The sequence below is a fragment of the Hakea prostrata genome, chromosome 7, assembly GCF_041222555.1.
Source record: "Hakea prostrata isolate BN-2017 chromosome 7, UWA_Hpros_2, whole genome shotgun sequence".
NCBI lineage: Eukaryota > Viridiplantae > Streptophyta > Magnoliopsida > Proteales > Proteaceae > Hakea > Hakea prostrata.
This window is the reverse complement of record NC_142606.1, coordinates 67032787-67047444: the sequence shown is the minus strand read 5'-3', so window position 1 is coordinate 67047444 and position 14658 is coordinate 67032787. Positions and strand designations below refer to the sequence as shown.

Sequence of the window (14658 nt, the reverse complement as noted above, 5' to 3'; positions counted from 1 at the left end):
AGGGGAAAAAAAAAAAGTTACAGGAGATTCGTTCTTCAGTGGTCACACATGTTTTAAGCTTTTTCCTTATGTTGCTAGTTTATAGTTTATAAGAGGGAAATTAATCACAAAACAAAGAAAAGAATTACAATTTTAAGTGATTCCAGTATAAGTGAATGGATTACCACAACCTCATCACTCATCTTTCTTACCTATTATGCGATTCTGTCACTCTCCTTTCTCCACTTTTGTCTCTTTTGTTCTTTTTCCTTCTTCCTTCTTTGGGGGGATTAAAGCTAATGCTTTCTCCTCTTTACATTAGAGAACTTTTAGAAAATTTTACCACACTTTCTTTGGGATTAAAGCTTAGTCAAGCATAGAATTATTTTATTTACTCAGTTAACCTTTAATAATAATGATTTCGAAAAACGAATAAGGACCGAGGAATTAGCCAATCCAAACAATTGTTCTTCAATTTTATGCTGTTGCCATTTTTCTCTCTTTCAAATGATTAAAATAGAGATAGTAATCCATGATAATCTAAACTGTTGTAGCAATATCTTGTCCTTTGAAAGAACTTTTCTTTTTTTTTTTGGTAAACTCCTTTGAAAGAACTCACCAAACATAGATTGTTTTTATTCCCCTTTTCAGAATTTCAATTATGCTCCCACATACCTAAGGATGTTAAATGTCAGATATTAATGCAAAAAGTCCATTATGATATTTATTTTTCTAATTATAAAATTTTAGATTACACAAATACCATTTAAATTGTAAGGAATTAAAAAGAAAAAAAGAAAAACCTCTATATATCACAAATCCCCCCCCCCCCAAGTTGGACCATCCATTTATGTTCCCTTTTTGGGACCTAAAACACGGATTCTAAAAATGAATTTCTAGATCTGAAATCTCTCCACAAATATGTGCTAAACTGTAATGAGAAGCAAAACTAGCACAACAGATTTCTAGATTACTTGAAGAATAGGTAGCTCAAACATAATCCTCACAAATAAAATGATAAAAATGTCAGCAAATAGACAAAAACTTATATTCAATCTGTACCAATGAAGAAGAATTTGTTTCAAAAGTAAACTACTCCAATATTATCCAAATCCGATTAAATCCGTCCAAAAACTGATGGAACATTATCCAAAACCAGGCCAAATATAATAATAGAATACGGATAATGCTATTACCACCTCACCGATCTATGTTACTGAGATACCACATCACTGATGTCAAGAATTTACTCTGGGCTGCATGTTTTAAGTCAGTTATATATGGGCATAAGCTGCCAGTGTGTTTATGGGAAGGTTTTTCTTCTATTTCAAGAAGAACAGATTTGCTGACATTTGATTATCAACCTGCATTTTTCAGTTATGTACACAAAAAATCTTGGCACAAAATAATCGCAGTAAAGCCAGACAGACTCCAGAACAGCAGAAACTCTTACTGAACCTAATGATGAATAATTTGATTCAACTTCCACCAAGCAAATATTAAAAAAAAAAAAAAATTACACTAAAGTACAAACTGTTCACCAAATAAAAGATGTAACTTAGTTTTTGCTTTTCTTGGAGGAGATGGGTTGGGGGGTTTCAATCATACACTTTACAAGACAACAAAAAAATGGCTTATTATCATCAGGACCTAATGCCTCAGTCCTCATTCATCCTCGGGCATTAAAGCCTACAACCTAATTCTCTGGGGAAAGCTCGGTTAGACCAACTGGTGATCAATGCCATGCCAGACCAAGATGAAACTCGGGTAAAGAATCACGCTCAGGAACTTGCATAGTTCCTTATTCATGTCGCTAACAAAATTGTTCACCAAACCATAAAACTTAGAGCAACATTGACTCTGGATTCTCAATGTAGCCTTTGAATGCTTTTAGCCATTCTGCACCAATCGCACCTAACCAAGAATGACATAGCATTTAAGATTAAACATTTCCATGCATGACCAAAACTCTTGAACATGAAATAAAACTTTTAAATGTCAGACATACCATCAATTACGCGATGATCACAGCTTAGTGTCACCGTCATAAAGGAAGCGAAATCAAATTGATCAGGACCGGCCCCAGGAATGACCCTCTTCTCAGCTGCTCAAGAACCAAATTACACAGGATGAATATAAAACTAATATTTGGCCCAAACAAGCTTAACTCAAGTGTGCCAAAAATGAGCTGTAAGGTTTGCAGCTTACCAGACCCAACGGCAAGAATGCCTGATTGGGGAGGATTGATAATGGCACAGAACTGCTTAATTCCAAAAGGCCCTCCCAAATTTGACACGGTAAATGTGCCTCCCTGTAAGTAGAAACAAATAAAAAATTAGACACCGAACTGCAGAGCAACCACGCACAAAGGATTAAAGTATTGCGTATCGGTAATGTATCAATTGGGTGAATTAAGAGACGTTTCGGTTAGTATCGTATCGTATCGAAGATACATATCGATGGGTGAATAGAAATTATCATGAAAATAATCTAATTTAAATAGAAAACATTAGACTCTATCTTGAGAAAGAAAGAAAATGGCCATAAGAACAAAAAATCATTTTTAAATTGAGAGGCTTGTACGTCCAACCTATTATCTTGCCATTGCTAGTCTCACATGGCTTGCAAATTGCCCTGAAGGAGTTCGTGCCTTCAAAGATTCAAGGTTTCACCTCACATTTTTGTTCGAATGGGTGTCAAACGCATCTTCTAGTGTATGTTTAAGGCCTAAGTAGTTGTTCTCTTAGATGATTCAGTGTTATCAGTAGTGTATTTACACAAGGTAATCAACAGAATGGATTGAAACACGATATGCAACCGAATGGATTGAAAAAGAGAGCAGAGTGATAATTGGAGATTTATTCAATAAAAAGCCTAGGCTTAATAGAACAGAAGTTGAGGCAAAAAACAAGTAGAAATTAGCAAAAGAAGAATGGACAAAGGAAGACATAAGAAATGAGTAGAGGGAGATGAGTAAAGAGCAAGAGATAAAAGAAAAAAAGAAAATGAGGGAAATTCATGCTTCCAACTTGTTGCATATTCAAGAACACTGGCTTCCACATTTGATTGAGATCGTCCTTTTATACTTCCATCTAACAAAGTTGAATAGGGCTCCAAGTCTACCAATTTTTTATATTACTGAAAAGGGGTCTTGAAACATAAGACAGATTACATCATTGATCCATTTACAGCAATCAAACATCGCTTAATGTGGGATAACTAAGCGGGAACTAATACATATTTTGAGAATAGATCCTTATTTTCCAGCTCTGTGCACTGAAGACCATCTAATAGTCTTCGATACAACACATTCTTCAGTCTGAACATTAAGTTCCCCTGAGTTTTGGGGATGTGCAAATACAGGAAATTTCTCCCCATGTACAAGATTCAATGTCAATGGGCGAGCTGGTCTACTATCTGCACAAATAGTAAGAAATGCAAGAGTCTGCAACTCGTCACAAGACCAGGTTTTTTCGTCTTTTAAGCTGGATCGATACTTATGGGTATGTATCATTATGTATCACGTTGTATCGTTATGTATTGGCACATATCGGCCGATACATTAAGAGACGCGAGAGACGATTCGGAAAAACAAAAGTTCAGATACGTATCGGCATGTATCGTATCACAAGCTTGCAATACCGATACATATCAGTCAACAAAGATACTATACGATACGGATTGATACTTTAAATCTTGCGCACAACTACCACTAGTTGACGACGGCAAGATACTCTACGAGAAGGGGGTGGGGAATCACCTCATAATCATTAGGTTTCAAGCTGTTGTCCTTCGCTTTTTGGGCCAGCTGCTTGACTTCGTCAGAAATTGTGGATAACCCTTTCTTGTCAGCATCCTGCAAATACAGAGAATTGGTGTCTCAAACGTCAAGAGCAAATGAAAAAAAGAGGCATTTAAATCTGCTGAACAGTTTCCACAACCCACCCTAATTACAGGCACAAAAAGACCATTATCCGTCTGCACAGCCACGTTGACATTGACGCTGTGATACCTAGATCAGTAGCCATAGCCAGCCAATATTAAATATTAAATAAATAAGTATAATAAAGGATAAAAATGCAATGCCTCATGTTATACTCACTGCCGGATGTAATCATTGGTCCAAGAACTATTGCACTGAGGAACTTTGCGAAGGGCCATAGCAGCAGCCTGAAGGGTCAGCCCCAGAGAAGTTAAACTTATCAGGAAGTAGGACAGAAAAATACACTTGAACAAAATGAAGTAACTAAGTCGAGTAATAAAGGGGGATTTTTAGCCTATCAGACATTTACTGTTTTCATTGAGAATAATAGTTTTAGGCTTAAAGACTTTATTATTGATTGAGGATGATTATTGTTCAGTACCTATTGCATTAAGGGATTTCCTGTTGTCATTCTTGTGAACAAAAAAAAGTTCCAGGACAAACAACGCCAAGAGACCATACAAAGAGGTAACAAATGCTTCAATAACAAAGATTCTACACCAGAAAATATATTGGCAAATTAAAAGAAAACAAGGTACTCAATCTTTTAAAAAGGCCATGAGAGCTGCCTGTGATTACACCTCAACTTAATTTGAACATATCCTGGGAGTCCTTCAAGTGAAGGTATTCTTCAAAATTGACATGCTGTGAAGAAACAATCTAAACAGAAAAAAAATTTACAGATTTGTAACAATTGTATAACAAGGACACAAAGACAGGCAACCCAATAAAGGAACAATAATCATTTCTTTAATGCATGACATTCAATGGCTTTGTTTTCTGATGCATCATAAAGATCAAAACTAATGTCACTGCACGAGATCCTAATGGTAAACAATCCCAATGTGTTGAATGGCCAGACCTTTATTACGAGATCATTAATAGAAATTCGCTTTCCACCAGAAGCTTCTTGTAGGTGGTTAAGCCGGCTGCGCAAACTGTAGGAGACAAATGATGGACATCAATAATGGCTAACACCTCAGATCACAATACACACACACACACACACACACACACACACACACACATATATATATATATATATATATATATATACATATATATATATATATATAGAAGAAGCAAATACTCACTCTATAAGTTTGTCAACACAGGTGTCTACTGACAGATAATAATGAGGAATAGTTTGTTTTGACTGCAATAAGCGCAAAGCTGTGATCTGCAAAGAAAGCATAGTCAGACACTATATTTCAAAATTAACACAATAGCATGTATGACAGGGATGCTTTAAAATTCACCTTTCTTATCTGGGAATGTGGTATGTCACTGTAATCTAGTCCTGCAATGGTAGTATCCTTTGCCTTGGAAACTGATGCAGGGACACCCATTTTGCTAGAAGCTACATTATCCAAAATTAATTATAAATAGAAAAGTTGGTGGTTAAATAACAGCTAAAAAGTTCCAGAAAAGAAAAAAAGAAAGAAAATTGGAAGTGAAAATATGATCTGGTTTGATGCAAAATATTCAATAATCAATTGAAAAGAATCCATGTTCAACCAGACCTATTGAAGTGAAAGAAATAGAAGTCTCATTTAAGTCCGATTGTCACAAACTAAATGAGGCCATAAATCCTGAAAATCCATTAGTAATCAGAAAACAAATGGAGAAACTACCTAAATAATCTTCAATATCAGCTTTCACGATACTTCCATCAGGACCAGTTCCTTTGATGTTTGAAAGAGGAACCTGTTTCAGAAAGGAAGAATGTCTTAGTGAAGAAGTTGGGAAAAAAGAAGCAAATATCAAACAATATCCCCTTCAAATAAGTCGACAGGTTAAGAACCAACTGTTTAAAAGTAAGGATTAGGGATTAAATCTTCCAGTTATTGCTAAAGAAAAGAAAAAATGACCAACCTTGTGCTCTTCCGCCAAACTTTTTGCAAGAGGGCTTGCGAAAATACGATCTTTTGCAGAAGGCGCTTCAGTAGGCATAGCAATCTTCTGATCAGCTTGTCTAACAGGCTCCTCCACTGCCTCCTTTGGTGGGGGAGAATCAGATACAGCAGAGCTGGATGTTGAGGGTTTGTATTCTTTAAATTTTCCAATATCATCCTCCTCTTCTACAGTAATGGCAATCACCTAATTAAACACAAATCAGATACCCATGGTCAAAAACACAACATTAGATCTCAAAGTTATATATAAAATAATTCAAATAAACAAAAATGAACTTAAGGTCAACCACTAGGTGACCAATTACACGTAGTCTTCATTCAAACTCGTAACTTATAATTTAGGACCCCAACCACGACTATTTTTCTTTTTAAACAGTCAGACAAAGAGGGACATGATTCAGGATTCCATATGAGATCATATGGTAGAGTTTTTTTTCTCCCTCCAGGAAAAGACTAATACAATGAAGTGTTTGTTGGTTTGTCTACGAAAAATGTACTAATAAACCATTAATTTTACTGCAATGCTTTTGATGGTTGTGAGGCTTTTACATAATTTTATGTGTGCAGACTGGTGCATGGGTATGTATACGTGGGCCTCATCAGATCACAAAGCAAGGTACAATGACTTGGACTGATACAAACCCAGTTGGGTGTCAAGAAGAAGATAGACCAAGTCCAGTTTGAGTCATGGGTCTATTAGGAGACTAGGAATTTATTTTTAGGAAAAAATATACTATTCATTCAACTTTTGAAAGTGGGGTATTGAGTACGAACCTTAGGGGATTATTTCCTTGTTAAAGTTTGTTTCCAAGTTTACTAGGTTTCCTTTGTTAGTTGGATTTCTTATTTTAAATTTCAGATTCAACAGAATGGAATGAATTTATTGTTTGAATAGCTGGAGGGGCTGTTTATGCACGCTGCCCCCCAACCCACCCCCCTTGTTCTTTTTGTCCTAAGCATCTTCCTTCCCTATAACTCTGGTTGCTTTCAGGTCCTCCCTTTCTCCTAACTAGTTCTTCCCCCACAAACTTATGTACTTGAAGGTCCCATGTAAATGGATCTATGAGATGCCTAATTCAAATTTGTTACAGCAACTTATCATCTTAAGAGCAACTTACTTGGTCCTCCTCTGTAATGTGGTCTAAATCCGTCCAATTACAAGCATCCCTTGTGTTTTGAATAGTGACATCAACACCCCTGAAGGTCAACAATGTTAGCGAGGTGTTAGTTTTAAAAGACAATTTTGCCCCTTCTTCCTCCTGCTTCAAACCTTTTCCTGCAACTCCAATGCATACCACCCCTGCTGCTGGTCCCACCTCCCACCCGATGTAAATCACTTCCAGGGCAGCATAGTGCCTAGGGTTGCTCCCTCAAACCCTATGACCCCCAATCCCACCAGGGGTATTTTAGTCATTTTAGTAAACTTTGTGGAGTCCAAGTTAGGGTGTCATTGGCTCCGTGTCATTGGCTCCAGCATGTTTATAGGACCCTAAATCTACTTTTGTTCTTGAATTTAAGTCATTATTTTGCAAGTTAGTAAAGAGTCCTTGTTAGGGTAGGATTCCTAAGTTGTAAAAAAGAGTTCCCCTCAGTAAACTTCTTGTAGGTATTCCATATCTACTCTTAGTTTCCAAGTTTCATCCTTCTAGAGTGAGATATGACAGAATCCTTGTATGAGTCAGAGTCTTTAATCAAGTTTAATCAAGTAAGCATCTTAATTAGAATTGAATTCTTTAATCAAGTAAGAGTCTTAATAAGAATTGAAATGCAAGTTACAAACCGAGTTGGTTTCCCAAGTTGAGTGCTAGTCCGTTTTCCTTTTAGAGGCTATAAATAAGCAAGTGGAATTGATTAATAAAATTGAAATTGAGAGTTTGAGGCAAGCGAAGTCGTGGGTTTCCTTTGGCAAAGCTTGTGGCAGCTTAAGAGTGTGATTTTTCTGCAATCTTCTTCAAGTTCCAGCAACAGCCTTCAACTCCAACAGCACTAGTCCATCTCCAAGTGTAGAACACCTACAGCCCCTTCCCAACCCCCTTCTTCATCTTCCCTACTACCCCCAGCCCTCCCCCATCCTCTCCCACCTTCTCTACAGTAGCAATAGCACCCCTCCCCTCTAAATTCCCTAATTCCCACCCCATTACTTCCCCTTTCACTTCTCGTTGGATCGGCAGCCTCCCCTCTCCCTTCTCTTAGTTTCACCATTGAGCCTTCCTCCATCAGGTTTTGAAAATTCCTGCACTTCATCTTCAACCTCTAAAAACCCTAAATCCTAGTTTTACTAAAACTCCTATAATTCCCAAACCCTCAAGGCCTCAAACCAAAACCTCAAAACTCTTTTAGGATTAGCTTCTCCTACACTCTCTATACCTTCCCCTTCAAACCCTAACCCTTTCAGATCAAATCTGAAATTATGAAATAAATACAACAGCATAAACCCCAGAAATCTTCAAAACCTTATCAACCCTAGAATTCAGACCTTAAACTATAAGATTCAGTACTAAAATCCCAATTAAAGGAAGGTTTCAAGCTTTAAATCCAGTCTGTCAACCTTAAGCCTGGCCAAATCCTACTAGACCTACCCCAACCCTTGTCAGCCCTAAACTTCCAAAACTCAATCACTGAGGGTATTTACAGCCCTGATAGACTGCCGATTCTCAAGGAAGAGGATCCTGGAGCAAGCTTGATTCTAGGGCATTACTCCACCAACTAAACACTAAAATTATTATCATATTTGCAGGAGATATGAGCAGCTGCTAGACATGGTATTACAATTACTTTCAATCAAGCAGGAACAGGTTCACCAAGTAGTGGGGGTTCTACCATTGTATCTCAAACTGATGGGTCTAATGAATGGCAAACAGATTAGAGACTGTTGATTGCAGTCAGTTTCACATCTCAACAACCGCTAGAATGAAGAGCGGACTCTTGCATATCGCTAGAGATGACAGGAAAATGTGTATGCAAGTCACCAGAGAAGAAAGAGGTGAGATGAAGTTGAGGTTGGAACAACAGAAGGTTGAGGAAATGGGTTTGGATTTTGTAATGTAAGAGAAAAAGACTGAAGCTACAATGATGAAGAATAATGTCATTTATGAACGAGTTTGCTTTAGCAGTTTCAACTTAACAGAAGGTTGAGGAGAGGGGTTTTGGATTTTGCAATGCAAGAGTAAAAGACTGAAGCTACAGTGATGAAGAAAAATAAGGTCATTTATGAACGAGTTTGCTTTAAAAGTTTAACTTAACAGACTGAGGTACTTATAACCCCCCCCCCCCCAACATAGTCTTGGGTATGTAGAAGTAGTTGTTTACAACAGCCGGGATGCTTATAATTGGACTAAAGTACAGGAGGCCATGTAATTTAGTCATATTTTAATTAATTTCACCATGTAGAATAAATGCCATAACAATTGGAACCACAGTACTGTACATTGTGTTCTACTTTCCACGGCAAACATTGAAAAATGTGAATATGGAAAATTTACATGTAAATTTTATATGTTAAAATCTGATCTACGAAGATTTTAGGCCAAAACAGATGAAGCCATAGGTGTAGTAGTTGTGGCATTGTGGGGAATAGATGCATAAGTTAAGTAACTTAAATTCATTGACCTTGGAAAACCAGAAGACTCACCAGTTATAGAATGAGAGGAAGAGACCACATAAAGGATGGGAAATCAAATTATGTTCATTTTGAGAATGTTTTCATCCTTTATGACTTCAGCCCCCCCCCCCCCCCCAAAAAAAAAAAAAAAAAGAGGAATCACAATTCACAAGTGCCTGAAACCAACAGTTTGTTTTAGCTAGAGCTTCAACCACTAAGTACAATGCTCCATGAATCACAAGACAAGTGCCACATGAAAGATAACTATCCCACTAATGGTAATAAATGTGTTATTTCTAAAGATGACACCAAAAAAAAAAGGAACCAAAAACCAATTAAAACTCACAACACAGGTAAGAAATAAACAACAGTTGCCAGCAAATAGTTCCTTCTAGCAGTAAACTGAATACCTCCCCAACTTTAATTTCTTTTGACCCATCTCCATGAATAATTCTAGCAAGATAACCCTCCTCCATGCACTCCATCTCAACTGTAGCTTTGTCCTTTGGAGGGATACAGAAACCAAAGTAAGGTATCCAGGAAACAAAATAACCACATCAATTGTAAAATTTCTACTAGAAGGCAGCAATGAGGACTATACAGTTTCCACTTCACATAATACTTCACCAGTTGAAACTTTTTCACCTTCCTTCTTCAACCACCGTGCAATGTTACCCTACATGTCAAATGGCATTTTAATTAGGATAGAATAGCATGAAAAAAGAAATATAACAAGGAATTGCAAGCTTAAAAAGGGAACACGAAAGTTGCACACCTCTGTCATGGTAGGAGACAGTGAAGGCATTCCGATCTCCTGGTGTGGAGGAAGCCCTGAAACCAGATCCCTATGAGTTACAGCAGTCTTTTCTTGAAACTAGTACAGAAATTATTAAGGGCAATCCATTTCATTTGGAAAAACTTCCAAAGCCAGACGACAAAGCAATATGTAAAAACGCAAAGAAGCTCTTTTTGGAGCTCTAGGTCTGGAAGTTATTCAGCAGGGAGCATTCAGATTATCCAGGAGAAGCTCTATTCGTACTCCTTGCATGGAGATTGCGGATGTCATAGACTGCCTTGTACAAAATAAAGCTACTGTTTTTGACAAGGACATAAATTGTACGCTTGCTTGGCAAGGAACATATTCCTCTAACAATGATTTATATGAACTAGACCAAGTTTAATCGCAACCCAAATGCTTATGTTCTGTGGAGTTTATTTCCGCAAGGTATAGAGAACAATAACTTTCAAGAACAAAGTTCAAGTTAACCCGGTATGATTATGATTATCAGAAGAGAACACTGGTTGGACAGTAACATAGATCCACATCTTCTCTTTACTTTTTCAAAATTAAAAAGAGCTTCTTGTCTTCTCTACCCCCCCCCCCCCCCAACACACACACACACAAACACCTACACTCTGCAAAATGCCCAAAAAAATACTAAGCTGGATATTTATTTCTTCATGGTGGCTAGTGGGTAGGGGAGAAACTGAATCAGCAAATGTCAGAGTAGAGTAATTGAGAAAACATCAACATTTTCAATCCCTTCAATTGTTCACATACGCTTGAGTATATCAAAAGGAATACAGAAAATACATATCAGAATGCAATCAGGCATCTATAATCTATATCACATCTTATGTACTACAAATCCCAAGATCATACCTGAATCTGCTGCATAACCTCTTACTGAGTGTGTTTGTGAACTGATTACGGAAAACAGAAGAAAAACAAATTAAGTAGTCAAACATTTGCGGAAATAATCACAAAGAAAGGGTATGAATATATGATGAGGTCACACCATACCATGAGGAACCCAGTTTAAGAGCTGAACCAGCCACTGGGATACTCTTTCTCATTGATATTGTTGAAAATTTTCCCTTTGCTCCCCCAAACAAAGATACCTAAAAACAAAAAGATATGGTACTTTTGAGCCATACATCTACAGACTCCTACAGGCCTAGTCCAGAAAATTCAACAGAATTTAGAATAACTGAATAAAAAGGATGAGAAGAGAGTAAAACTCGGAAAAGCAAAAGGGCTTCAATCACCATGAAGAAGTTGGGATGCTGAGCTCTGCAACTGTGGTTGAATCTGTTGATTGTACTGGGACTTACACCAATAGACAAGTTACCGTCCTTCTTCCCAGACAGACAATCATGCCGTTGAGTCTTTTGAATACCTGGAAGAGGAAGATACATTAAGTAAAACGATTATATATCACAATAAAAATCTTAAAGGGAATCCAGATTCTTATTAGTAGAAAAACACATCAAGCTGATGAGAATGAAAATGTAATCATTACAAATTAATGAACGTGAGAAATAGCTTTCTGGTTCAGTTAGGACATGAGATTTCATATTAACTGCAATAATAAGAAGGCAGCAATCCACTGCACAAGATTACCATGGCCTGGAACTTGGCCCCTGTAATGTGTTCAAAGACAGGATCATGTATGAAGTTAAGAGTAATTAATAAACAAGCATGTGTAAGAAGCCCCTATCATGCAATCTCCAAGTAAGAATATCCCATTCGTTCTGTATGGGCCCCACCCAAATGCCAAATATCCAAGTTGCAGAGGAAGGAATGTCAAATTTGTAATCAAGAATCAATTATCAAAGGGAAGCACAAATTTGAAAGGGCTACTGGGTAATAAATAGGAAAAGATACAAGTGGGGATATGCAATTGCATCAATTAAAAGTCTAACAGAGACTAACCAAGGAAAGGAGGGGGATAAGAAGGAAGTAATCACAAAAGATGTAATATCATGGGGAAGGGGGTAATCTTCAACCTGCAGCACAATCAAAACTAGTAGTGAAAAATCAATCCCAATTTGGAGAAGAGAAAAAAGTTTGGGCTTTCCAACAAGTTTGCCCAATCCAACTTGCGTCTGTTTATCAATCGGGCTTTCCAACAAGATTGAACCAGTCCAATAGAGTGCTCCTGCATCACCTGGCATTCATCTATGCACTCAGAAATGCAAGCACGATGTGCAGAATGACATGCAACACTAAACACTTGCAATTGGACTGCACACACACAACTGTGTGCAAAACTACACTACAATATTCAGTTCATTCAGTTAGAATTTTAAACAAAATAGCAAATCATCACAAAATCCAAATGACGTGCAATTCTGAGAACAGCTCCTAGAAGTTGCGCAATGTTGATACTACATCTCAATAGACTGCAATCAGCTACTTACCATCTCTTTGACCAGTAGAAGGCAAAGTATCTTTAGAAAAGCAACGGACAATAATAGTGGAATCATTCCGTAGTACGCCTGAAGCATTGCGTAACTGTAAAATTCAAATTACAAGACTTAATAACGAAATAACTCAGTTCCCAAATAATTGAAAGCATCTTTCAGTGATGTGAAAAATGTTGCACATGTATCACATCAAGTTGGGGGGGGGGGGGAATTAAATAATTATATACCTATGAAAATTTTACAACTATAAATAATAAGATGAAAATTTTAAAGGCTTCAAAAGGAAAACTAGTATGAGAAAAGGTTTTAATGTCAGACATAGAAAGCGTGTTTTCACTGAAACAGTTTCCCTTCAATGATGATAACAGGGAACACTTGGAAGCAGCTTCTTTTATAGGCTAAAGCAGGTTAGAAATCCACCAGTTTATGGTAACTCCATGGTAATAGAATCCAGTTTCACAAACACGATAACAATAGAATAGAGGGAAGTGATCATTATCAGATACAAATAATGTACACAAACTACACTTCCTAGTTATGAGAATCCAAGCATATGTAAGTCCAGGAACAGAGTACGCAAGATGTAATATTAGTAATATGATTTCTTCATTAGACAAGAAACCTGTAAGACGCTACAATGAGCAAAAGCAATTGATGGAGTTGATACATGAAGCTCTGAAGAAGTTCCAAGAATGACTTAATTCCAAAAGGGTCAAAAGACCACATTGATTTCTAAGAAGCCAATTCCAAAAGAGGCATTGCTTGGACGTTGACCACTGGATGAAAAAATGTGGACTGCACATGCTCCATGAATGCCATCTATCATGAGGTAAACACAATCCCTTTATGTCCATTTGGTCATCATTCATATCTTCTTGACAAGCGTTTTGCAATACTAAAGTTTCAAAATTAACATCGAAATTTGATTGCAGTTCCTCCAAGAGATTAATCCCAAATCTAGTTAAGGCAGGCATTTCTTGGAGAGTAATAATCCGAATTTTGAATTGTTAAGGGTGGATCGAAAAATGAAACCTCACTGACAACAGCTTGGATCCTTCCAATTAGACAGATAAACTCCAAATATTTTGGATCAGACAAATGATTCTGGATTACAACGTCCATGGCGAATCAAAGGATTTCACATTAAAAGAAAAAAAAATCTCAAGATGACTACCACATCATTTTTGATTAGCTATAATTCACCCAAAAAAGAAGAAATTTGGTTTGATTAGCTCTACCTTTCTGGAGTGATTGAGAAGATGAGCTGCGTAAGTCATGTTTTAGGATCGTATACGCAGAGATTCTTCCTCAACTAAGGAGCGGGAGGAGGGAAAGAGGAAGAGAGAGACCTTGAGACGTCCAAAGGCTCTGTCTTTAGCAGACTAGGAATTTTATTTTTGACCGTCTCGAACCCTATTTTTTCTGCTCGTCCATTTTGACATTTCTTTGAGTGCTCGTTGTTTGCTCAAGACTCGACTCGACCCGACCCAACTCCATTTTTAGTGAGTCGACCAGGTCGAACCGAGTGAAGCCAAAAGGCTGTCGATGGAAGTCCTGTATGTATTCGAAACCTCACCTATATGATTAATTAATTATATAATTATTCTTTTGATAATGTTTTTTTTTTTTATTATTAGTTTTTTTAACAATGATAAATTTATATAAAGGAGCTCCAGAAGATCCATCTAGTCAGAACAAGAGACTGATCCTCAATGAAACGAGGTGGGGATGACCCCAGACACGTAAAATATGAAGTCGTTTAGCACCTGATACGAGGAAAATTGCACCGAACGTATTGAACCGAGTTCACGTCCTTCGTTTTGGTTGGACCACAATCGGGACCCACCTTAATCTAAGCTAAAACGATCGAGAGGGTGCCGCACTTGTGTTACCAGTCACGAACGACTTCCCGAATCTTGCGGTAAGTGAAGCTGACTCGTAGGAAGCAACTATTGTGTTACCAACACCCC

General features: G+C 37.4%; 1 protein-coding gene across 1 annotated transcript; it reads right to left on the bottom strand.

The window, feature by feature from the left end:
* Positions 1–1239: 1239 nt before the first annotated feature.
* LOC149011775 (dihydrolipoyllysine-residue acetyltransferase component 2 of pyruvate dehydrogenase complex, mitochondrial-like) lies at positions 1240–14116 on the bottom strand. The gene is made up of 19 exons (XM_089161495.1): positions 13927–14116; positions 12683–12776; positions 11528–11658; positions 11283–11380; positions 11142–11182; positions 10254–10309; positions 10080–10154; positions 9889–9981; positions 5837–6061; positions 5596–5668; positions 5221–5321; positions 5056–5141; positions 4824–4899; positions 4082–4149; positions 3925–3991; positions 3740–3835; positions 2188–2290; positions 1988–2083; positions 1240–1893 (listed from the first exon to the last, which is right to left on the bottom strand). Exons 1-19 carry the CDS (start codon positions 13963–13965, stop codon positions 1823–1825), a joined length of 1689 nt encoding a protein of 562 aa, XP_089017621.1. The 5' UTR covers positions 13966–14116; the 3' UTR covers positions 1240–1822.
* Between the last annotated feature and the right edge of the window lie 542 nt (positions 14117–14658).

Coding starts and splice junctions, on each gene's coding strand:
- LOC149011775 (XM_089161495.1), bottom strand. CDS start 13,965: ATGACTTACGCAGCTCATCTTCTCAATCACTCCAGAAAG. Junction 10,310..11,141: donor AGGTTATGCAGCAGATTCAG/GTATGATCTTGG, acceptor ATCTGGTTTCAG/GGCTTCCTCCACACCAGGAG. Junction 3,992..4,081: donor ACCAATGATTACATCCGGCA/GTGAGTATAACA, acceptor CTACTGATCTAG/GTATCACAGCGTCAATGTCA.